The sequence below is a fragment of the Pseudonaja textilis genome, chromosome 3, assembly GCF_049901715.1.
Source record: "Pseudonaja textilis isolate UNSWEBS1 chromosome 3, rPseTex1.2, whole genome shotgun sequence".
NCBI classification, from domain to species: Eukaryota; Metazoa; Chordata; class Lepidosauria; order Squamata; family Elapidae; genus Pseudonaja; species Pseudonaja textilis.
In genome coordinates, this window is record NC_141992.1 from 108,129,897 (window position 1) to 108,155,667 (window position 25,771).

The following is a 25,771-nucleotide window of genomic DNA, read 5'->3' on the forward strand; positions in this document are numbered from 1 at the left end:
CACCTCCGTTCTCCATGTCCTGCCACCGCTCTCTCCAATGCCAGCATATTTTCAATGAGGTCCTATATTTGTCTCATTATGACATCTGGGATAAATAGATGATGTTGTGGAATTTGCAACATAATGAAATGATGCAGGTTTTATCATTTGCCTACTTTTATTACATTGCAGAGTAATGAGGAGTGCTAAAATGCATTCAGACAAAGCATGGCAAATTTGAATAGCAGAACTTAAAAAGGGGACTCATTGTCTCTGAAGGTTCTTAGTCATCCAGGTCATGGTTGCCCCAAAGGTGCTTTTTCAAGAGGCAATTGGACTTTCTGGTTTTTGTTTGAAAATGTTTCACTTCTCATCCAAGAAGCTTCTTGAGCTCTGACTGGGGAATGGAAGGATTTATACTCCTGGCACACAGCTGGTCATTTGCATTCTTTTAGCAGGTTGTTAAGGTCACCTGGAGGTTTATCTGTATCATCAGGGTCACCTGAATGGTGCAAATTGTGGAGACTTTTTGGAACTGTTTAAAGGACTGTGTTGTAGATTGGAGATAGATGATGTCGTATCCCTCCCCCACTGTTGAGAGAGGGCTGACATAGATGGTCTCTTTAACCCCACTTTCATGAGGGTGAAGGTGAGGGATGAGAAGCAAAATGTCTTCAAAGAAAAACCAAAAAGTCCAGTAACCTCTTGAAAAAGCACCTTTGGGACAAGAGGACCCATTGAATCAAGTTAATGGCCTTCATTTTCTATATACTAACAGAATAGAAAAATACACTACAGGAGCTTGAAGTCTCTGAAAGTCAGAAAGATAAACATGATTTAATTTATTATTTTTATTATTATTTTGTTATTTTATTTACTTACTATTATGTTAGTTTTTTAAAATCCCTTTCTTCCCTATGTTTTTTTTAAAGTTTTTGAGCTCCAGTTCCCCCCTATCTTATTATTTAAGATTTGGCTTATTTATTTGATTGATCTTTATTAATGCAATTCTTCCATGATTTTCAATTTTTTACTCTTGTCCCTATTATTTGCCTATTTATTTGTCTTTTATTTTTTGTCCTGTATTTATTTTTATTCTCTAACTGGGTCTTCCCTCCCTACCTATTGGAACCTCAGGTTTGGTTCGTTACCCTCACTTCCCTCGTTTGCTGCTCCCACCACTTCTTGTTTTCTCTGCCAGCTCCCTTCTGTCCTTTGGTGCTCCGGTCTTTTCAGCCTTGTCCCTGCTCTGGTCAGCTCTCTTGTGCAGCTTTCTGGTCAGCTCAGTTCTGCTGTCCGGTCTGCTCCACCATCTCTTTTCTGGTTGCTCTCTGTGGTGCTCTCAGGCTCTAGCTCATGCATTGCCCTATGCTGCTGCTGCTGGCTCTCTCTCCTCCCTCTTGTGGTTTGCTGGCAGCCTGTGCAGACAGCAGCAGAATCAGACAGTGGGGAAGAATAGGACAGTCTGGGAATCTGCAGAGAATTCAGACAAGGGTCCTGTGTCCGATACAGAGATAGGGCCAGGACCATCTGGGAGTTATGTGCTAACTCCAGAGCGTCCAGAATCTGGCAGCAGTAAGGCAGAGGAACAAGGGAGCCTGTTCCCAGTGCACATGTGCACAGAGCTGCCAGAAGGCAACAGCAGCTAAGATAAAAGGGGTGACTCAGGAGTAAGGCTTGGAGGTGATTGCCCCTCCCATAAGATATAAAGGAAGTGCAAAGGTAGGAAAACCTTTACAGGAAGCTACATCATTCGCTCTGATTGGTTTGGACTCTGAAAGATCTTTGGTGAATTTGTTCTCTGTTTGATTTGGAAAGACTAATTGGGACTTTAGTCATTGGCACCACTTCAAGTAAGGTAAGGTAAGGTGTGTTCTTATCAGATGTCTCTTGAAGAACTTTGGCAGACCTCCCTGGGACAAATTATAACTGGTTAAGACTCATTCCAGGCTGTAAATGACAATTGAACAGCCATTGAACTAAAATAAAAGAGTTTGGATTTTATGTGTGTTTGTTGGTGTCTCAGGAAGCCTTGGTCACTCCCTGCTGCTTTTTGCTCTAGAGCCACATAGCTCCCATTTGCTGTCCATCACGCTGGGGATGCTACTTCCATCAGCAAACAGGACTGCCTAGATGGTCCCCAGCAAGCTCATCTGTCTTTTATTCCCTTCCTCCCTGCTGCATTTTCTTGCTAGCTTGATGATCCAAAAAAGTTCACTTCTTCTCTTTTCTCCTTTTCCCTGTTTTGCTCTCTTACCAGCTCACCTCTTTGTTCTCTGCTGGTCATTGCATTGCCCTTTGTTGACTGGCCTCTTTGCCTCAAGGCTATTTTTCCTCCCTGCTTTGCAGCTGGCCTCACTCGCTCATTATTCTCCAATGGTTGGCTTTGCTGCCTGCAGTTTATTTGCCTCTCTGCTCACCTCACTTCGATAGGCCTCCGATCTTTTCGGGTGCAGCTTGGCTTCTCCCTTTTTTAATTTCTTCAATCTTCCTCTCCTTTTCCTTTATCTAGTCTTTTTTCTTTTTCTGTGACTTATCTTTCCCTCTCTACCTCTCCTCCTACTTTATTTTATTTTAGTAGCGACTTATCTGCCCGCAATGTGACTATACTTCCTCTGTTGGTGCCATCTTGTTCTTGTTAAATAAATGAGAAGGTGGGAAAAGTGGAAGACAAAGTAGAGAAAGTAGAAGAAAAATTAGAGAATTTCCAACAAATTCTGGCAAAAAATGAAGAACATATACAAAAAGTAGAAGAGAAAGCAGATTTAACAGAAAAAAGAGCGGGAGAGCTTGATTATAGACTTACATTGGCAGATCAAAATAAAGAAAGAACAATAATTTTGTTGGAAATGGACTAGGCAGACTACTGAAATGCCAGAATATGGAAGAAGAAAAGGGAGGAAAATTAGCAGAGATAATGGCAGAAATATTGGAAGGAGCCTTGGAGGTGCCCAAAGAAAAAATTATGGCTGCAATTGATGAAATATTCAGAGTGCACACTAGATAGGCGATGACAAATAAATTGCCCAGGGAGGTCCATGTGATATTTACTAAGAAAGCAACAAAAACAGAGACCCTGCAGAGAGCAAGAGATGAGCCTTTGAAATACAAAGGAAAAGAAATAACAGTTCTAAAATAAATTCCAAGAAGAGTTAGAGATTTAAGGAAGGAATATCAATTTTTGACAAAGTGTTTAATCAAAAAGGGTGTGAATTTTAGATGGCTGATACCAGAGGGAATATTGGTGACCTGGCAGGAGCAAAGACATAGACTAGATTCAATAGAGAAGGTGGAACAATTCTATGATAATTATTTCAGATCGCAGGAGGAAGAGAGAATGAGAGAGGAAGGAGAAATTAGATGTCAAGAGGAATATATAGGAGAGAGAGATAAGCAACAAAGACAGGAGGAAAGAGACCAGGATAGCAAGGAAAAAAAGCAAAAGAAGCAAGAGAGATAAGAGCAACCAGAGCAACAAAATCTATTTATAAATAAAGTTATGGAAGAGAATATAAAGTTAATATCAATTAATATAAATGGACTGAATTCAGCAATAAAAAGGAAAAGGATTTTTAATAACCTAGATATAATATAATTTGTTTATAAGAAGTCCACATCAAAAAGCAACACAGTAAAGTACTGGAATGCTCTAAAATTGGGAAGCTATATACCTCCCTCTCACAACAAAGGGGTGTAATGCTTTATATTAAAATGACAGTAAAAGCAAAACCAATTCATACAGATGAGAAAGGGAGGGTTTTGATGGTGAAAATAATGATGACAGCAGACACTTGTAGTGGCAATATACACACCAAATAATAATCAAGAGGATTTTTATGATAAACTTCATAAGAAAACAATAGAACTAGAATATGAAAACATATGCATACAATAGTGGATGTGGAACTGGATTACAAAACTAGAAAGACAAATAAAAAAGCTAGGAAAAAAGTCCCAAAGACTTTTTTAAAATGGCAGAAGAATGAGGTATTCAAGATGCTTGGCAAGAAATACTTACTAAGAAAAATCAGGAAAAACATAAGTTACAGGCATTTGCTGATGATTTAGTTTTTATTTTAGAAGATCTATTAGAAACAGGACCTAAGTTAATTTAAAAAATAGAAGAATAATGCAAAGTGGCAGGATTAAAAATAAACAGAGAAAAAACTAAGATTTTAGTGAAAAATGTTACAGAGAAACAAAAAAAAAGAGTTAATAAGAAGATTAGATATTCAGATTACTAAGATAGTGAAATATCTAGGGATTCAGTTAACAGCAAGATGTGTGATGCTTACGGAAGATAATTATAATAAATTGAAGCAACAAGTTAAGATGGATTTGGAAAAAATTACAGCTATCATTAATAGGAAGAATAGCATCAATTAAAATGATTATACTGCCAAGATTATTATATTTGTTTCAAACAATCCCAATAAAATTAGAGAAAAAATACTCTGAAGATCTTAACAAAATATTACACTTGGCAAGGGAAAAAAGCAAGAATCAATTTTAAAATGTTACAGGATGCTAGAACATCCTAGATGCTAGAGGAGGGTTTGAATTATTTAACTGGGAATTATATTATCAGGCCACAGTCTTAACATGAATGAAAGAATGGATTGTACTGAGGAATACAAGATTATTGACTCTGGAGGGGCATGATTTACAATTGGGTTGGCATGTCTTTTTATGGTATGGGAAAAATAAGATACATGGTTACTTTCAAAGTAACCATGTATCTTATATTATAAAAGAAATGCATTATTGTTATATAAGAAATGTATTATTGTTAACATGGGAGAAAATTAGAGAACAACACTACTTGAAGATACCAGTCTGGCTTTTGACAATGGAAGCACTTATTCATCCAAATATTATTAATATGGAAAATATTCTTAGATACAAGGATATTTTGAATGAATAAAGTAAGCTCAAAACTAAACAAGAATTAAAAGAGCAAGGGTGTGGTAAAAAGAGCATATAGTTTGGTATTCATATGTGCAAATACAGTCTAGATATGAAAAAGATGCTAAATTAATTGGTTTTTATAAAGAATTGACAGAACTAGACAAGATATTAACAGGAACAGAAGAAAAACTGATAAAAATTGTATAGTTATCTATTGGGAATTAAAATGGAAGAAGAACAGATGAAAGCAACTGTCAACTAAAAAGATACTAGACTAGATAAATCAATTTACTTTTCTCTGAGATGTGGCTAGAGACTTTGATTTAAATGAGGGTGGATTTGTTGGAGCCCTGACAGCGACAATGATAGCATGGGCCACAAATTTTGGGTACACTATAGAATTAGACAAATGGTAGAAACTGTGGGAGAGAAATTATAAATGATCAATGTCAGCTGCTTATAAAGAAAATCTGTATAAGATGTTCTATAGATGGCACTTTGCACCGGCAAGACTGGCAAGGATGTTTAAAGATAAATCAGCTAAATGCTGGAAATGTCATCAGGCACCTGGATCATATTAACATATGTGGTGGTCTGGTCATGGGTAGAAGCTATAAGATACTGGACAAAAATACACACGTTTGGAAAAGATGATACAGCAACATATTGATTTAAAACCAGAAATAATTTTGTTGGGAATTATAACTGAAATATATAATAAAGAAAAGCTATATTTAATCATTCATGTATTGACTGCAGCTAGAACTGTATTTGCACAAAATTGGAAAAGTGAAAAGATTCCAACAGAAGAGAATATGATCAGGAAAATATTAAAATGTGCAGAAATGAACAGGTTAATGCTTGCAATTAAAGAAAAGGAACAAACTGAGTATTATATGGCACGGGAATTATTTTATCAAGAGAATAAAAATAGAAATTAGAAAATCTAAGAAGATCAGCCAAAAATAGTAAATGTGTGAATAAGACTTAAATATGCTAAGAATTGTTATTATAATTAGATACATTATGTTTAGTAGTATGAAGTAAGAATAGAGTAATTATATAATAGTAATGAATATGTACTAATTGTAATGGTTATGGCACAAGATATTTGTACCCAGACAACACACGAAAGATGGAATGTTTGTGTAAAATAAAAAAAAATGGTAAAAAAGAATTGCAGATGACACCAAGCTGGCAGGAATAGCCAAAACTTTAGAAGAGAGACTCAAAATCCAGATGGATCTCGACAGAGTTGAACATTGGGCCCTATCCAACAAAATACAATTCAATGGTGAAAAAAGTAAGGTTTTACACTTAGGCAACCCTACCCCCAAATGTACAGTTATAGAATAGGTGGGAACTAGCTCAATAGCAGTAACTGCAAGAGGGATTTTGCAGTCATGGTGGACAACCACTTAAATATGAGTCAGCAGTGTACTGCAGCCACCCAAAAAGCCAATGCAATCCTATGTTGTATTAACAGAGGGATAGTTTTGTACTGCCTTGGTAAAACCATACTTGGAATAATGCATCTAGTTTTGGTCACCATAATATAAAAAAGCCGCTGAGACTCTGGGAAGAGTAGAAAGAAGAGATGATCAGGGGGCTGGAGGCTAAAGCATATGAAGAACGGTTGCAGGAATTGAGTATGTGTAGTCTAGCGAAAAGAAACACTAGGAGTGACACGATAGCAATGTTTTGATATTTTAGTATTTTTTTAGTATTTAGTATTTATTTGATTTATCAATCGCTTACAAGATACAGGTATAAGAATAAACATAGTTTTGAATACATGAGATAGATATGTATAAGAAAAATTAAAAAAACAATAGGACAGGGACGGTAGGCACGATTGGTGTGCTTATGCACACCCCTACAGGCCTCTTAGGAAGGGGATGAGGTCAATAGTAGACAGTCTAAGGTTAAAGTTTTTGGGGTTTGGGGAAGAAACCACAGAGTCAGGTAGAATATTCCAAACATTGACCACTCTGTTGCTGAAGTCATATTTTCTGCAGTCAAGTTTGGTTCAGTTAACCTTGAGTTTGCATCTATCGTGTGCTCTTGTATTGTTATGATTGAAGCTGAAGTATTCATTTGCAGGTAGGACATTGCAATGTATGATTTTATATACTATATTTAGATCGGACCAGAGGCAGCATATTCTAGGTTTTCCAGGTCTAGAGTTTCAAGTCTGGTGGCATAAGGTATTCTGCAATGACTAGAGGAGCGGAGAGCTCTTCTTGTGAAATATTTCTGGACTTTTTCAATTGTGTTAATATCAGATACATGATATGGGTTCCAGACTGATGAGCTGTATTCAAGTATAGGTCTAGCAAAAGTTTTGTATGCTCTAGTTAGTAGTGTGATATTACCAGAGAAGAAGCTATGTAGGATTAGATTAACAACTCTTAATGCCTTTTTGGCTATGTAGTTACAGTGGGCTCTACCACTTAGATCATTAGAGATGAGTACTCCAAGGTCCTTGACAAAGTTTGGATCCTCAACAAGGTCTTGATTATTTAGCTTGTATTTTATTTTCTGATTTTTTTTGGCCAATATGTAAGACAGAGCATTTATTTGTTGAGATTTGAAGTTGCCATTTGATTGACCATTCTGATACATAGTCAAGGTCTTTTGGGAGGGTAGTAGTATTGTCTATGGTGTTGAATAGCTTTACATCATCAGCAAAGAGAACGCAGTTGCTCTTAATATGATCACAGAGGTCATTTATGTAGAGTATGAACAGCGTTGTCCTAAAACACTGCCTTGAGGAACACCACTGTTGACAGGTACAGAATTTGATAGGATGCTCTCAATTTTGACTATTCATTGTCTGTTTGACAGGAATGCTTCTGTCCAGTTATGTAGGTGTCCAGAGATACCATAAGACTTTAGTTTTAGTTTGTCGTGTACCACTGAATCAAAGGCTTTACAGAAGTCTATGTAGATTGCGTGGTCCATGTGTTTTTGCAGTGTAAGAGTTGCAGATTACAGGAGAGTTTTTTTTCTGAAACCAAATTGTTTATTATTTATGTTTATTATTTGAGGGACTGCCACAAAGAATGGGCCAAACAAATTCTCCAAACTATCAGAAGGCAGGACAAGAAGCAATGGATGGAAACTAATCAAAGGGAGAACCAACCTAGAATTAAGAACTAATTTATTGACAGTGAGAACAATTAACCTATGGAACACCTTGCCTTCAGAAGTTGTGGATGTTCCATCACTGAAGGTTTTTAAAAAGAGATTTGACAGCTATTTGCCCAGAATGGTATAGGATCTCCTGTTTGTGCAGAGGGTTGGACTAGAAGGTTCCTTCCAACTATTGTTCTGTTCTGTACACAGAATTGATATGAATTGTAATCAGAGGCAGATCCCACCTAAAGCACTATGGCATCACACTTTTAAGGAAATTCAGAAGATAGCAATGACAGCAATCAGGGATTTGAAACTAACTTGTATAAGAGATAGTGAAGGAACTGGGAATGATTAGCTCTAAGAGGAATAGAGTGATATTATAGTGCACATTAAATACAGAATCACAGAGAAGATCAGTATCTTTTGTTCCATCTGATGATACAAAATAGCAGACTGAAGTTATAGGAAGGCAATTACAACTCAATTTTAGGGGGGGGGAATCCGAAGAGTAAAATGATGTACAAGTAGTCCTTGACTTAGAATCATAATGGAGTTGCCAATTATCATTGTACATCATGTCAGTGTAAAGTGGGTTATCACAATATTGACCTGATTTTATTACCTTTTTTTACAACAGTCATTAAGGCAGCCTATTGTCCTCTTTGGGCCATTTTTGCCAAAATCTGGAAATTATGACTAGTTTTCAGCAAAAAATGTCATAAATCATAATCACATGATTACCGAATGCTGCAAATGGCCGTAAGTGCAATCATACAGTCACATTACCATGAGGGAACATGGTTGTCAAATTTTGGAACTGGACTGTAAGTATCTTTTTGGGGTAACTGCCACCAGTTGCTAAGTGACTGGTCAAACATTGAGGGCTACCTGTAACCAATTAATCAAAAAAGTGGTTCAATTCCTCTTTGCTGTATACATATGGTCTTTGAATTATGAGCACACATCCTGCAACCATTCAAACTTGCAATGGTGCTGATCTAGGCACTTATGATTGGTCAGTTCTAGCCATCACAATATCCCTGCAGTCATATGATCATAAACTGAGTGCTTGATACCCTGTTTGCAATTATATTGTTGCAGTAAGCTGTGGTCAATTATTTCTAATTTCCAGTGCTCCCTGCTGGCTTCTATATCTGAAGTCAATAAGGAAATTTGAAGTTACGGTTACATGATGTTCTTGCTTAATGACATATGCATTCCTTGCTTAATAATGGTAACCAGTATTGACACTGCTAACCAATACAGTTATTTCACATTGCACTTTACAATAGAAAGCTTAGGGACTTCTATTGACAACCAGTAATCTGAGGATTAGTAGCAGATATGTATGCGCAAGCAAAAGCTAACATAATTCTTCTCTGGGATGATTTCATCTGCATTTCTGCACTGAGCCATGGGTTGAACTTAATAAAATACTTCTTTTAAGGCAATTTTCTGCATTTTTTGTACTTCTTTGTAGTTTTATGATATGGGTTACCAGCAGGGGTGGGATTTACCGGTTCAGACCGGTTCGGGTGAACCAAATGTTAAAGTTACATCTGGTTCACAGAACTGGTATTTCAACTGACCCACTGGCCCTGCCCACCCTGCCCCTCCCTTCCCAGGAATCTCCACACAGCCCATTTTTGATGGAAGTAAGTGCAGGATCTGCACGGAGGCTCTGGGAGGGGGAAAAAGGGGCCTTGGCTTCCAAAGGGCCTCCAGAGTCTGGGAGAAGCTGTTTTTGCCCTCCCGGAGGCCCAGGGGAGGCCCTCCTGAAAAAACCGTAAGTCATGAAACGAGCCTGTTTCTGGCTTCCAGTGGGCCTACAGAGCCTCTGGACCCTTGGGAAGGCAAAAAAACTGCCCTGCCAGAAAAACCGAAAGTCATGAAACAGGCCTGTTTCTGTCTTCCAGTGGGCCTCCAGAGCCCAGGGAAGGCCTCCGGACTCTTAGGAGGGCAAAATATGGCCCTCCAGGAAGTACAGGAAGTTCAGAAATGGGCCTGTTTCCAGCTTCCAGTAGAGCCTGGGGGAGGCTGTTTTCACCCTCCCAGAGGCCCAGGGGAGGCCTCTGGACCCTTTGGAGCAGTGGTGGGATTCAAAAATTTTTACTACCACATCTGTGGGCATGGCTTGGTGGGCATGATAGGGGAAGGATACTGTAAAATCTCCAGTCAGAGGTGGTATTGGCTGGATCTCCGAAGTACTCAAAATTTCCACTACTGGTTCTCCAGAACTGATCAGAACCTGCTGAATACCACCTCTGCTTGGGAGGGCAAAAAATAGCCCTCCCAGAAGTACAGGAAGTTCAGAAATGGGCCTGTTTCCAGCTTCCAGCGGGTCACCAGAGTCTGGGGGAGGCTTTTTTTTGCCCTCCCAGAGGTCTGGGTGAGGCCTCCGGACCCTTGGGAAGGCAAAAAACTGCCCTCCCAGAAAAACCGGAAGTCGTGAAACAGGCTTATTTCCGGCTTCCAGTGGGCCTCCAGAGCCCAGGGGAGGCTGTTTTTGCCCTCCCAGAGGCCCAGTGAGGTCTCCAGATCCTTGGGAGGGCAAAAAAATGGCCCTCCTGGAAGTACAGGAAGTTCAGAAACAGGTCTGTTTCCAGCTTCCGGTGGGTCACCAGAGTCTGGGGGAGGCTGTTTTTGCCCAGGGGAAGCCTCCTGACCCTCCACCTTGGGAGTGTGAAAATGGCCTCCCTCAGGCTCTGGAGGCCCACTGGAAGCTGGAAACAGGAAATTCCAGTAGGCCATGCCTACCATGGCCATGCCCAGCCAGCAACCAGGTAGTGAACCGGTTCCTGGGATTTTTGAATCCCACCACTGGTTACCAAGAGAATCTAGTTTTAGAAAACTTATAAGCCATCCTTTTCTATCTGATCCCATTTTTAATCTACTTTTGTGTTATATTAGCTAAGAAAAACAAGCACAGAGTTTACAATGTTACATGAAAATCTACCTCATCCTACCCTTTCCCATTACTATCCAAGAGAACTATTATCTTCACTCACTTGAACTGCTGTGAGGTCCTTCAGATGAATGTTGTGAACACAAGCACAACTGCCCCAGGGAGCTATGAAAAGAGGGAGAAGATTTTATTTTACATTTACAGTTATTCTGTTCCCTTTTATTGGAATTTTACAGGTAATCTTTGACTTACAAAAATTCATTTAGTGACTATTCAAAATTACAATGGCATTGAAAATAGTGACGTGACTGTTTTTCACACTTACAACTGTTTCCGCATCCCCATGGTCTTGTGATCAAAATTCAGATGCTTGGCAACTGATTCATATGTTAGGACTACGACATGCACCCCCATTAAAATCATAAGTCTCTAGCTACACCTCTCAGCGTGAAAAAGATTGATTTATTAGGAGTTGACATGTTGGCATTTCCCAGTTGCAACCAACTCTGACACATCATTCATTTCACCCTTGACCCTGGTCTTCCCCCCATCCCCTGGACATATATTCACCAATGAGACACATCCATAGCCAAGAGTCATCAATCATGCTCTCCAGTAATAATTTTGCACTCCAGAAACTTCGGTTGCCAAAGCGATTATCTGAAGCCTTTAAGGAATGTACTTCTTTTCCCCCTCCCTTTCTGCTGACAACTAAAAAGAAGTATTTTTAGTTGACATCATATTTATGTCAGTTGCACTGTTCCAGGGTCATGTGAACAGCTTTCGTGACCTTTTGACAAGTAAAATCAAAGGGGAAGCCAGATTCACTTAACAACTGTTACTAACTTAAGAACTGCAATGATTCACTTAACAACTGTGTCAACTGCAACTGTGCCAACTGTGGCAAGAAAAGTTGTAAAAAGGGAAAAATCTCACTTAACAGATGTCTTGCTTAGCAATAGATATTTTGGGCTCAATTGTGGCCATAAGTCAAGGATTACCTGTATCACTGAAGAACTGAAGATCATTTTTCTGAAAAGCAATTTTAGCTAGCTTATGCTTTCTTGCAAGGTGAACTACATTTTAAATGTAAATTCAGGCACCACACTATGGGCTTATTCAACAGCTACACTGTACGAGATGTCACAAAAAATAGGTAATCCATTCTGATTCAATAACAACTGATACTATCCTTACAGTTTTAAGATGAGACAAGATAAAGTCAGTAATGGAGAAAGCTGCAGTCAAAACTGGCCAGTAGTTGCTAGTAGACCTCAACCTATACAGTCACAACAAAAATTGCGCGTATAGTAAGATTTTTATCAGGAGATGTATAACCTTTATTGACTTTATTGACTAAATACAAAGTTAAGGTAAAGATAATGCTAGTCATTTCAAGCTCTAGGAGCAGTGCTTATCTCCGTTTCTAAGCCGAAGAGCCAGCGCTGTCCAAAGACATCTCCATGGTCATGTGGCTGGCATGACTAAACACCAAAGGTGCATGGAGTGCTGTTACCTTCGCACTAAAATGGTCCCTATTTTTCTACTTGGATTTTTTACATGCTTTCAAACTGCTAAGTTGGCAGAAGTAATGGGAACTCATTCCGTTACGCAGCACTAGGGATTTGAACCACTGAACTACTGACAAACTCAATGTCTTAGCCACTGAGCCACTGAATACAAAGTTAAGCAACCTCAAATAAAGGGAGAATCATGTGATGTGTCTCTACACTTAGCAAACTGTCATTATGCAGTTGGGGGAATATGAGGAGGAGCCTTAACACATCATTCACAATATAGCCATCCAATACTGATCTTCACAATTCTTCTGGTATAAATCCTACCAAAACTTGTAAAGTATCAGTCTTTTCTATAGCTAGGATTCAACTAGCTGGGGTTCCATATTATTATATAGCCTAACCATGAGCCTAAATGAAGCCTATATATCTCAAGACTTTGTGGAATTACATTATGAATCTCTGCCTTAAATGTATGGAATTCTGAAGAAGTCCAGTTAACTGCAAGGTTGAACAGATACCAGATCAATAATTCTAAAGAAGGTAGGATCAATTCCTATTCTTTTATTACTAATATTTGGCATGTACATGTGTACATACATGTACGCACATATACACAATATCTTTCACAGTCTTCTTGCTCTCGCTGAGGCTTTTCTAATTGAAAGGAGTAAACTACACTGCTAGGAAGAACATATATACTTACCCAGCCTTCTTCATGTTAAAATTTCCATTTTGTAGCACTATTTCAGAATGCTGTGTGCTAGTCCCACCTCTCAGGCTTTCCTTCATTTCTACTCTTTTAGCTGACAAGGGCAAAGTAACACCTGGTACCGTCTCTTTCTTATTCTCCAGGGAGGCTGACTGGATGAGGACAGAAGGAACTAATGAAGTCTCTGCCTGTATTTTCTTAGCAGTTGAAATGGATGTGGTTGGACTGATGTCCATAGACTGGCTGTTACATAGACTGGAAAATTTGGGAATAGGAGGAAAGAAATGTGTTCCTTCAGTACTCATTTTATTGATGTGAAGAAAAGTCTGAATGCCAGTTCCAGAATTATCCTCTGTTGCTTCTCTCTGAGAAGCTAGAGTATGGACTTGGTCTTTTGAGGTTGTATCAACAGTCTGAGCATTTGTGGTACATTTTTCTTGGTCAAATCTTTCTTGAATATTATGTGCTCCTTGTGCAGAACAAAAAGTGGGTTTATGAACAGGCAGCAATATTGACAATGATACTGGCTGTAGTTTGGCTGTTCCGTGATCATGTGGGAATACAGTTCTGGGTTTAGGTACTGGCTTTCCTATAGGATAAGTAGACTTTTTATTAAGAAGTGACTGTTGGAGCTGACTGGCTAAATCATGATCAACCTCAGAATCAGAAATAGTTTTTGCCAACATTTCTTCATTTTTTATCACAGGTCTGTCTGAAGAATATGTACATTCAACTGCATGGGACTCTTCTGCCATGTGCCCACTGTTGTTGTCCATAAACAGATGAGTTTGCTGTACTAAATTCAGAATCCTTTTACAATGGCCTGTAGCGGTGATGCCAAGTTTCTGTAGGTCCTCCTTACAGAGAGAGGTCACATCTTTCACTAAGACATATCCATGTTGTTTGAATGTATCTTGATAGCTTTCCAGATGAATGATGGCAAGCCAGTCTGCAATATCAGAATCCATGTGACACAAAGGATGCATGTTACTTCAGCAAGGAAGTATACTTCTCAGTCTACAATCTATGAGACACCAAAGAAAGAGTGAAAACTTCAGAAATTAAACATTTGTAACAGCAATGTAATCTATACTAAATCTGGTATCAGTGAAAAAGAATAAATACACTAGGTTTTCTAGTCTAAATTCTTAATTTTAGCTTCAGTTGGTTGGGAAAAATAAATAGTTGCTCAGTTCAAAAAACTGATTCCCTGGGCTCAATTTGGTTATTATCGCTAATAAATGTTTATGACAAAAGATTCCTTTAAAAATCCTATTTCCCAGGAAAAGAGGGCTAACTAACAATTACAGACCACTTTCAGCCATCCAGTCTTCAGTGAATCTGAGAAAGAATCTCTTATTTTTCTACAAAACTTGAACCTATTGAAATTTGGCATAGATGTTCCTTACAAAGGGGTTACATTCCATCACAAATAGGTTTCTTTTATATTAAACATATTTTAATGGGCATAACTCAGAATTTGTGTAACTATTTCTACATCTTCATCATCTCATAAACAATGACAATCCATTCTGTTGAAAAACTAAAGTTTTGTATATTTTTTCTCATGGTAGCCTATGGGAATTTAATGTTCACCTATTTATTCATTATTGAATTTATGCACATATCTATTTATTCCAGTGGTCAACATAAATTACATCAATACAAATACAGTTTATGAGACATAAAATTAATGTAACAAAAATCAAAACCAAAATTAGAATTAGTCATTAAAACAATTAACAATTACATTCTTGGCAAAAGAAATTTGCTTTATCATCTTTCTAAACATTTTCCAAGCCTTGTACTTGTTCTGGTCATATTATCTATGGAGTAACCCAGAAGAGATAAAAATAATTTTGTAGTTGATAGTTTGCTGGCTTTGAGATTTGAAGCAGGACTTTCTATTTTTTTTATTTAAAATATTTATATTACCCATTTTATGCCAAATTGGGAGGCTCCCAACCAATTTTTAACAATTTCTTAACCATGACATGTTATGAGGATTCTTTGGTAATCCCTGTCACTTCTTTCCTGCTATTTTCGAAACTTCCATCATTTTCCTCTATGCAAAAAACCTGGATCTTGACTATACTGATATTATATATTGATAAGATACACTTACCCTTTATTCCACTCTTCACTAATAATAATTACAGTTGGTCATGTAAGACAAGAGATATAAGATATCCTTCAAATTCCTGTTTGGAGAACAGTTCAGATATGGATACCATCCCACAAATGAAGCAGCTTCTGCTACTACTTGGCTGTTGTTCCCCCAACCCAACTCAATTCTTCCATTTCCTCCCATTGTTCCAGATAGGTTTCCTTCCTGTTCCTTTTCCCACCCTGCAAACAGAAATTATTCACTTTACTGTGAATGTGGCAATGATCCTCTACATGAGAATATTTTATATACGTTACATGTATATCTCATTGAAGTAATAATTCAATGTTTTGAATATAAGAATTTAAACTGCAATGGGAACATTGAATAATACTGAAGATACTTCCTTATATTGATCTATATCTTTTTGGAACAAGAAACTCTTGTTAAGAATTGGCCCCAAATTTGTAGAGACTTTGGCTTATTTTCAAACACTATTCCTGTCCTCTCCACCTCCATCAATTAATTTTATAGCTAAGTTAGCAAAAATAAATCATAAAGATTTATTTTAGTCTTGCAAACTTTTTCATTATCCTGCCAGTTAAGATTGTTAAATATAATAGAATCTTCATATGTAAGGTCTATGAATACTTACTGAGTAAATGACAACTTCTGATTAATGTAGATTAAAAATATATGGGGATTCTCTCAGATATGGGGGTTGGTAGTTTTGCTCTTTCATTGTATAAATTGGCTGTTGACTAGTTTATCCTTGGCCATCACCTTTTTTGCTTTATTTTTGTTTTATTATATTATTGATATTTTTATTGTGTTGGTTGTCCAGAACTGTTTTGATAGATGGTCAGTCATAAGCTAAATCAGTTAGTCATGCCTGACCACACTTGTAAGATCGTAAGCTTTCTAACAGACAGCAAGCAGTAAGTGAAGTTGGCAAAATCACATCAGATACTTGTACAGTTAGCACAGCACCCCCCCCCCCCCGGCTGTTGCTCTCTCCACTTTTCTTTTCTCTTTTCTCTATATACCAATGACTGCATCTCAAAGGATCCCTCTGTACTGAAATTTGCAGATGATACAAGAGTAATTGGTCTCATTTGAGACAATGATGAATCTGCGTACAGACGGGAAGTTGAACAACTAGCTTTGTGGTGCAGCCAGAACAGTTTTGAACTGAACACACTTAAAACTGTAAAATGATAGTAAATTTTAGGAGAAGCCCCGCTACACTACCATCACTCACAATACTAGACACACAGTAGCATAGTAGAGACCTTCAAGTTTCTAAGTTCTATTATCTCTCAAGACTTAAAATGGACACCTAACATCAGATACATCATCAAAAAAGCACAACAAAGGATGTTCTTCCTGCGCCAACTCAGAAAGCTCAGGCTGCCCAAGGAGCTGCTCATACAGTTCTACACAGGAATTATTGAGTCTGTCATCTGCACCTCTCTAACTATCTAATTTGGCACTGTAACCAATCAAGACAAACACAGACTTCAATAGATAATTAGAACTGCAGAAAAAACAATTGCTACCCATCTGCCTTCCTTGAAGGACCTGTATACTGCACGAGCCAGAAAGAGGGCTGTGAAAATATCTACAGACCCCTTGCATCCTGGACATAAACAAAATATGAATGTGAACTCCAAAAAGACCCCAAAAATATGGAAGTGAAGAGGGAAATAACTATGGCTAGGCATAAATTAAATTTGATTGTTCAAGAAGAAAGAGCATGAAATTTAAAATTTGTAAGGCAGAATTTTTTTGAATCCATAAATAACAGTGGTGGGATTCAAAACTTTTAATACCAGTTCTGTGGGCGTGGCTTGGTGGGCATGGCAGGGGAAGGATACTGTAAAATCTGCAGTCAGAGGTGGGATTTGCCAGTTCTCTGAACTACTCAAAATTTCTCTTACTGGTTCTCCAGAACTGGTCAGAACTGGCTGAATACCACCTCTGGTAAATAAGCCTGGTAGATGGTTATCATATAAGCTGAAAATAGAGAAAGAAAAAAGACTAATTCAACAATTTAAGGATGAGGAAGGGAATATGTGTCACCAGATAGAAGAGAGAGAAAAATTGTGCAAAGTTATTTTGGGAAGCTGTATAAACAGGAAGAAATTATGGGGGAGAGAATAACACAATACTTGGAGGAAAATGGTTTAAGTTCAATCTCGGAAGAAAAAAGAAAGATATTAAACAAAGAAATAAGTTCAGCAGAACTGAAGAAAGCAACACAAAAACAGAAAAACAATAAAACTCTAGGACCAGATGGTCTTCCTAGTCAGTTATAGAAAAATATGTATGAAATATTTGGACCAATTATGTTGGAAACGTATAATGAGGCTTACTACAAGACAGATTGCCAGAATCCTGGTCCGAGGCATACATTACCTTAATTCTGAAAGAAGGTACCAATCAACAATTAATTCAGAATTATAGACCAATCCCATTGTTGAACGCAGACTATAAAATATTTATGACAATATTAGCAGAAAGAATGAAATCAATACTGAGCGAAATTATAAACCTTGACCAGAACAGCTTTTTACCAAATAGGCAAATAAGGAATAATGTTAGAACAGCATTAAATGCTATTGAATATTATGAAGCTCACTCTGAAAAGCAAGCAGCACTAATATTTATAGATGCACAAAAAGCCTTTGATAACCTCAATTGGCAGTTTATGTTACAACAAATAACAAAAATGAATTTTGGTACGAATATACAAAAAAACATTACAAGCAATATATTCTAGTCAAAGGGCAAGTGTATTATTAAATTGAGACCGTATGGACCGGGGTGGGATCCGACCAGTGTAACTACAGGTTCAGTGATTTATGTTTTACGCGCACATGCGAAACATCATGAGTTGTGCAGCTCGGACAGCTGATAATTGCTACACGCAGGTGTGCAGCGTTTGTAAAAGCACTATTTTCCTGCTTTTTCAACTGCAGCTGTGCCATACAAAGCAGCTGAGGTTGAAAAAGCAGGAAATAAAGGACAGGTAAGAGCCTGGGCAGGCAGGCCAAAACAGCAGCAGACACAGAACCAGTTATGTGTTTGCTGCTCTTCAGAGCTACCGGTTCTATAGAGCCGGACAGAACCGGTAGAATCCCACTCCTGCGTACGGATGACTTTAAGATAGCCAAAGGAGTGAGACAAGGGTGCCCACCACTGCTATTATTCTGTCTTTAGAAGTGTTACTAGTCAAAACCAGACAAAATTCAGAAATAAAGGAGATTAAAATTAAGAAAGAAGAATACAAGGACCAAGCATTTGCAGATGACTTAGTATTAATAATAGAGTACTCATTGAATGCTGGATATATATTGTTACAAAAAAAAATAGAAAAATTTGGGGAAGTGGCTGGATTCAAAATAAATAAAAGTAAAACTAAAATGATAGTAAAAAATCACACTATAAAGCAAAAACCGGAATTAAAAACTTAAAAGGGGGTACAGATTGCAAAAAAGATGAAGTATTTAGGAATATGGTTATCTTCTAGATGCTCTTCAATTAAAGAAAATAATTATATTAAATTAGTAAAACAAATTAGAAAAGAATTAGAATTATTGGGAAAATTGCAATTGTCGCTATTAGGAAGAATTGCAGTAATAAAAATGAATACTCTGCCCAAACTAATGTACCTCCTTCAAATGATCCCAATAAAACTAGATAAAAAGTTCTTTATTGAATTAAACAAAATGACACTTAAATTCGTCTGGTTGGGCAAGAAACCACATATTAAACTAAAATTATTACAGGATAGTAGGAGCAGAGGTGGTTTTGAACTACCAAAATGGGAACTCTATTATTAGGCAGCGATATTAAATTGGATAAAAGATTGAGTCAAGTTAAAAGATAAGAGAACTTTAATGCTAGAAGGTCATGACCTCCAGATAGGTTGAATTCGACAATGGGCAAAATCAATTAGACAAAATCCTAGTTGGAACAGAGGAAGAATTTATATCTAAAATGTATAAATATCTTCTGAGATTTAAAATGGAAGAAGAAGTTGTGAAAAATACCATGATACCATGGGCCTGGAATTTCCGACATAATAGCGATCTAGATGAATGAGAGAAACTATGGACTACAAATTATAAATTAATGACATTTAGGGCATATAAGGAAAACTTATACAAAATATTTTACCAGTGGCACCTGGCTCCAATGAGATTAATTAAGATATACCCCAACACAAGCCCAAAATGTTGGAAGTGTGAACAAAATGGTGGTACCTTCTATTGTATGTGGTGGCTAAGCCCTGAGACCAGGAAATACTGGATTAAAATTAAAAAAAACTGGCTGTAAGAAATTACCAAATATCAAATTGAACTTAAACCGCAACTTTTCCTATTAGGAATAATTACGAATCAATACCCAAAAAGAATAAAATACATTATTTTACACACTCTGATAGCAGCCAGAATAGCTTTTGCACAAATGTGGAAAGGATCTAACATCCCCCCAGAGGATTTAGTTATACACAAAATATTGGAATGTGTGGAAATAGACATGCTTACATTAGAAATGAAAGAGAAGGAGAACTCCGAATATTATGCAATATGGCACAAATGGTATGAATGGTTAGAGAATAGATACAAAAAGTAAGAATAGATTAATGTAACCAATATAAGAGGCCTTAAGAGAATAACACAGTAGACACATAGATCACAAAGTATATAAGATAGATGTAACCATAGTTAGATACAATAGATATTTGTTGACTTATATATAGAAAAGATGTATATAACAAGATTTATAACAAGATTTATATTTGTTGATGCCAAAGCATTGTCAAAAATGTGAATGAGATTTGTATTCGTGGAAAATATAATAAAAATCCATTAAAAAAAAAGAAAATATCTACAGACCCCTCGTATCCTGGGCATAAACAGTTTTAACTTCTATCCTCAAAACGACACTATTGAGCACTACACGTCAGAACAACTAGACACAAGGACAGTTTTTTCCCCCATGCCACACTGCTAAACAACTAATTCCCACAACACTGTCAAACTATCTAAAATGGCAGTATTATCATCATTATTCTCATCTTCCCTATTATTTATCTCCTTATCTTCTTATGACTATAACTTTGTTGCTTATCACTATTGTTGTTTGTCCATTGAGAACTTATGCATTGGAAACAAATTCCTTGTGTGTCTAATCACACTTGGCCAATAAAAAATTCTATTCTATTCTATTCTATTCTATTCTATTCTATTCTATTCTATTCTATTCTATTCTACTCTACTCTACTCTGCTCTGCTCTGCTCTGCTCTGCTCTGCTCTATTTATATCTAATAAAATAAATTTAAAGTTACAAAAGTAATGAGGACATCAGTAGAATGAAGACTATTCGGAGAAAGCTGCCAAGATGATAAGCCAACTGGAAGCTAAGTCCTATGAAAAACTGATTATGCTTAGTCTAGAGAAGAAGAAGCTCGTCAGTAGATGATCCAACCTGGAACTAAGGAGAAATTTCCTGACAGTGAGAAAAAATAATCAATGGAACAGCTTGCCTCCTGGATGACTACTCCATCACTCAAGGTTATCAAGAAATGAAGAACCATTTGACTGGGATGGAATAAGATCTCTTCCAGCCCTGTAATTCTATAATAGGAGCAGTGATAACTGTGTTCAAATATCTAAGGGACTAGTATATAGAAGAGGGGGAAGACTTGTTGGAGGAGAGCAGGCTCGGAACCAATGAGTGTAGTGAAATAGTATACAGCAAGGATCCCTAAGCCCTGGGCCATGACTCACTCAGAACAGGGCCACAAAATTGGTGGATGAGCACACACACACAGCTCCACTTGCATGTGCAGTGGGCAGGTGAGCACATGCAACATAAAAGCTTTGATATCAGGGGTGTCAAACTTCATCACGGTGATGTCATGTGATATATTGGGACTTCCCCCCCTTTGCTAAACTAGGAGTGGGTGTGGCCAACACATGAAGCATCTGGCTTGTGGAACAGGAGTTTGACAGCCCTGATATAGGTAGTCCTCAATTGAGTCAAAAATTTATGTGGATGAGCAAGACATATGTTAAATGAATTTTGCCCCATTTTATTATCTTTCTAAACACAGTTATTAAGTGTATAATTGTAGTTGTTAAGTTAGTAACATAATTGCTAAATGAATCTGGCTTCCCCATTGACTTGACTTGTCAGAAGATCACAAAATATGGTCACATGACCCCAGGACACTGCAACCATCATAAATATGAGTCAGTTGCCAGGAATCTGAATTTTGATCATATGACAATGGGAATACAGAAACCGTTGTAAGTGTGAAAAATGGTTGTAAGTTTTTTTTCAGTGCTATTGTAACTGTACAGTCAGCAAATGAACTATTGTAAATTGGGGACCTACAACAGATAAATCTTTCACATCATCCAATTCTCAATGTCTCTGGGCACTTCACATCAATGAAATAAAATAACATAAAATAAAAATAAAAGATCAAACTAAAACTTCTCTGATATATACTATGTATGCATGTATGTACGTATGTATATGTGTGTGTGTGTGTGTGTGTGTGTGTGTGTATGAATATGTATTGTAGAAATTTAATTAAGGCAAACTGTACCATATTCAAATACATTCAAGTAAAAAAGTTTAGAAATAACGTATCATTTGATTTGTACGCAATTCTTTTAAGTGCACACATTGAGTTTTTAACCTTATTTTTAAGTTATTTTCCTTCTTGTGATGCTGGATGGGCAGGGTTGGGGGAATTGCTCAGCTGAATTCTAAATTAAGTTATGAAGCTTTGACAATATCTGGTTGTACAAAGTAGAGTTTAATCTTTGCTTCAGTTTCCCTCTTGTCAGTAAAGAGGAAAGCTCAGAAGCAGGATGTCAGATCCATGTATCTGCCATTCTTCAATGGAAGAAGAAGCGGGGGTGGGGGGGGAGTTGGTACAAGTAATCCTTTTTGACGTAACCTGAATATATTAAATCTTATACTGAATCTGTATAACCATGATGTACAACTGGAGGATTGGAGCCAGATGTCCAGAGATTTGTCACCTCTTGAAGAGATAGCAAGCGATGAAAGGACCATAAAAATTCCAGCTCTGGAAGATACTCCCTGGGAACTCTTTAAAAGATACGTTCTCAGAGAAGGGGAGGGGGGAATTAACATGTTGGTTCTTTGTTTGACAAAATACACATCTAAAGAAGGGGAAGGGTCCTAACTCCCCTTATCTATTACTGCATGCCTGGGAGCATTTAGACTCTGCTTTGAATAGGGCTGGAATCACCTCATTTCAATAAAGGATTCCTTTTGAAACATCTAGTCTTCAGAAGTTCATTCTTTTCCGTTGAAGGGGGAAAGTCCACAGTATTTTCTGCTTCTGACATCTCCACTTTCAGTGACTTTAAAGGAGACCAAAAGAATGAAACTGGATCTGAATTTGAAAATGTTAAGAGCTTGGCTACTCACTGGTAATTAAGTTGAAATAAGTGCCACATGTCCTGCACTAATCTGCTATAGAGCAGCAGCTTCCTATTTCCTTTCCAAGATACTGGGAGGCGCCCCATGTCACAAATCAAACAGGAAACTTGTCCAGCTATATTCAATTGAACTGCTCCATACATCCACAGGCCATCCAATTTCCTGGACACTAACTTCTATACTGAATCTCTAAAATAAGACATATTTTTGTTTTGCTTATTCCCTGTTGAATTTAAAACACACCCCTCTCCTAGGAAAATGAAATATTTTAGGATATACTAAAAAGGCAGAATATTTCCCCTAAAAGAGAAGTAGAAACTCAAAGAGGCAGAAACTCAGCCACCCTATTCAGGGATTTCTGTGCAAATGCCTGGCACCTGTTCAGCAAGTGTCAAGAGTTGTGTAGTGGGCAAAGCAGGACTCTCAGTTTTGTCGGGGGCGTAAATTGGGTTGGGCCTGACAGGTTTGTTTTCCCATTCAACCAACAAGAATGAACTACCAAAAACCAAACCTATCAAAAGGAATCCTTTATTGAGATGAGACAATTCATGTAGGGATTAAAAGCAGCATCTAATGTGCCTCAGGCATGCAGGGATAGATAAGGGAGTTTAAGAAACCTCCCCTTCTCTTGATGTGTATTTAGTAAAACAAAGAGCCAACATGTTTATTCCCCCCCCCCTTCTGAGACCGATCTTTTTTGAGGTTCCCAGGAGACATCTCCTAGCAGGATTTTTTATGGTCTCTTCATCCTGTGGTTGTCTGTTTCAAAGGTGACTGGGTTCCAGGTATCTGGTCTCTGTCCCTCCATAGTATATCATGGGTTATCCAAATTCAATATAAGATTTAATATATCCAGGTTTCCATCAAAAAGGATTTTTTTAATACCAACTTCCCCCCACCTCTTCTTCCATGAAGAATGGCAGATACATGGATCTGACAGATTTTGAAGGGGACAGATCTCTAATATTTATTTGGAGAAAAATAGCATGATCAGGGTTCTATCGTTAAGTGATAATGAAAGACAATAAAAAATGCTGGACTCCACATTGTGGAGCACATTGACTGCTTCCCACAGTGCAAAAATGCTATATTTGCTATCTTTTGAAGATCTAAGGCCCAATGCTGAGCCAGAAAGAAGCCAATCCAAAGTGTATCAACATAAAAGTAATATTTTCCCAGCTAATGTTAGCAGTGTCATATTGAAACCAAGCAATATAACAAAATCAAATTAGTGTCTTAGACTTTAAAGAGAGCTGACTTCAACAAACTTAGAGCTTGGGACAAAATGTGATCCACTGGAGAAGGAAATGGCAACCCATTCCAGTATCTTTGCCATGAAAACCCTTTGGACAGTATGAAAAGGTAAAAAGGTATGACATTGGAAGATGAGCCCCTTTGATCAGAAGGTGTCCAATATGCAACTGGGGAAGAGCAGAAGGCTAGTATTTAGTAGCACTTTGTATCAATACAAAGACTGTAGACAGCCACTGCTCCATGGATCTGGAGTATATGACTCTTAAATGTAGATCAATATATCTTCCATGGGAATTCAGCATGGTTTTGATTATTGCAGTCTATATCCCATCTGGTGCCAATACTACTAGCTTTGGGATTCTTGTATAACATTGTTGGTAATCAGTAGAATAAGTATCCTGATGCTGTGCATATCATAGCGGGAGACTTTAATCAAACTGATTTAAAAGCAGTGCTCCCAAAATTCTATCAACATGTTAAGTGTGCTATTAGAGGAGCAAACATATTAGGCAAAGTATATATCAACATCAAACATGGCTATAAGGTTATACAATTACCGTACTTGAGACCATCAGATCATATGTCACTGCTTTTAGCACCAGTGTACATCCCTCTTAGGAGATGGCTGTGTCTATAATAAAGACAGTGAAATCTTGCCCAAAAGATGCTTCCCAATAACTTCAGGATTATTTTGAGAACACAAATGGGACATCTTTCCCATCCTGACCTAGAGGAGCACCCTGCAACTGTTCTGTGCTATATCAAACACTGCACAGATACTATCACTGTGGATAAACGTATTAGGATCTATCCAAATCAGAAAACCTGGATGACCAAGGAAATCCAGCACTTCTTGCGTGACAGGACCAAGGCCTTTAGGTTCAGTGATGGGGCAAGATACAGTGTTGCCAGAGTTAATCTGAAGAAAGGTATTTGGAAGGCCAAGACTGATTATAAGAGGAAGATTGAGGATAATGTTTATAGCAATAACATGAGGCAGATGTGGCAAAGGATTCAACAAATTAGCAACCATCAACCAACCAATGTCATCCCTGCTGAAGGGGATGCTTCATTGGCAGAGGAACTGAATCATTTATTTGCTCGCTTTGAAGTGGAGACATCAGAGACAGATAAAATACAATCACCAGCCAATTATAGCCCTCACCTCATTGTGGAGGCAAGGAGGTAAGGAGCATTTTGAGGGCTGTGGACCCTAGAAAAGCTGCCGATCCTGATGTTATCTATGGCTGAGTGCTTAAAGACTGTGCTGATCAATTGGCTGGAGTCTTTACTAGGATCTTCAATCAGTCTTTATCCCAGTCTACTATTCCATCTTGTTTGAAGGTTTCTACCATTGTTCCACCGCCAAAGAAGTTCCCTATCAATAACCTCAATGATTACAGACCAGTGGCACTCACTCCTATCATTATGAAGTGCTTTGAAAAATTGGTCTGCCGGCATATCATTTCTGATCTTCCGCATAGATTTGATAAACACCAGTTTGCATACAGAAGAAATAGATTTACAGAGGACACTATAGCCATCACTCTTCACACTGCTCTGACTCATCTAGAACAGCGGGGGCGGGGGCTATGTGAGGATGCTTTTTGTAGATTTTAGTTCTGCATTTAACACAATTCTTCCACATAGACTAGTGTCTAAACTTCTGGACCTTGGACTTTCTTATTCAAGTTGCCTTTAGATTATGGATTTCCTGTCTGGCTGCTCACAGAGGGTCAGATTAAGTAATCAT

General features: G+C 37.7%; 1 protein-coding gene across 1 annotated transcript in view; it reads right to left on the minus strand.

The window, feature by feature from the left end:
- ARAP3 (ArfGAP with RhoGAP domain, ankyrin repeat and PH domain 3) overlaps positions 1 to 15,417 on the minus strand; it is a 185,556-nt gene extending 170,139 nt beyond the window's left edge. The window contains exons 1-3 of the mRNA XM_026718719.2: positions 15,288 to 15,417; positions 13,157 to 14,186; positions 11,037 to 11,098 (exon numbers count right to left, since the gene is read on the minus strand). Of these exons, the coding sequence (XP_026574504.2) occupies positions 11,037 to 11,098; positions 13,157 to 14,148 (1,054 nt within the window). The 5' untranslated portion in view covers positions 14,149 to 14,186; positions 15,288 to 15,417. The remainder of the gene's footprint in view (positions 1 to 11,036; positions 11,099 to 13,156; positions 14,187 to 15,287) is intronic.
- Between the last annotated feature and the right edge of the window lie 10,354 nt (positions 15,418 to 25,771).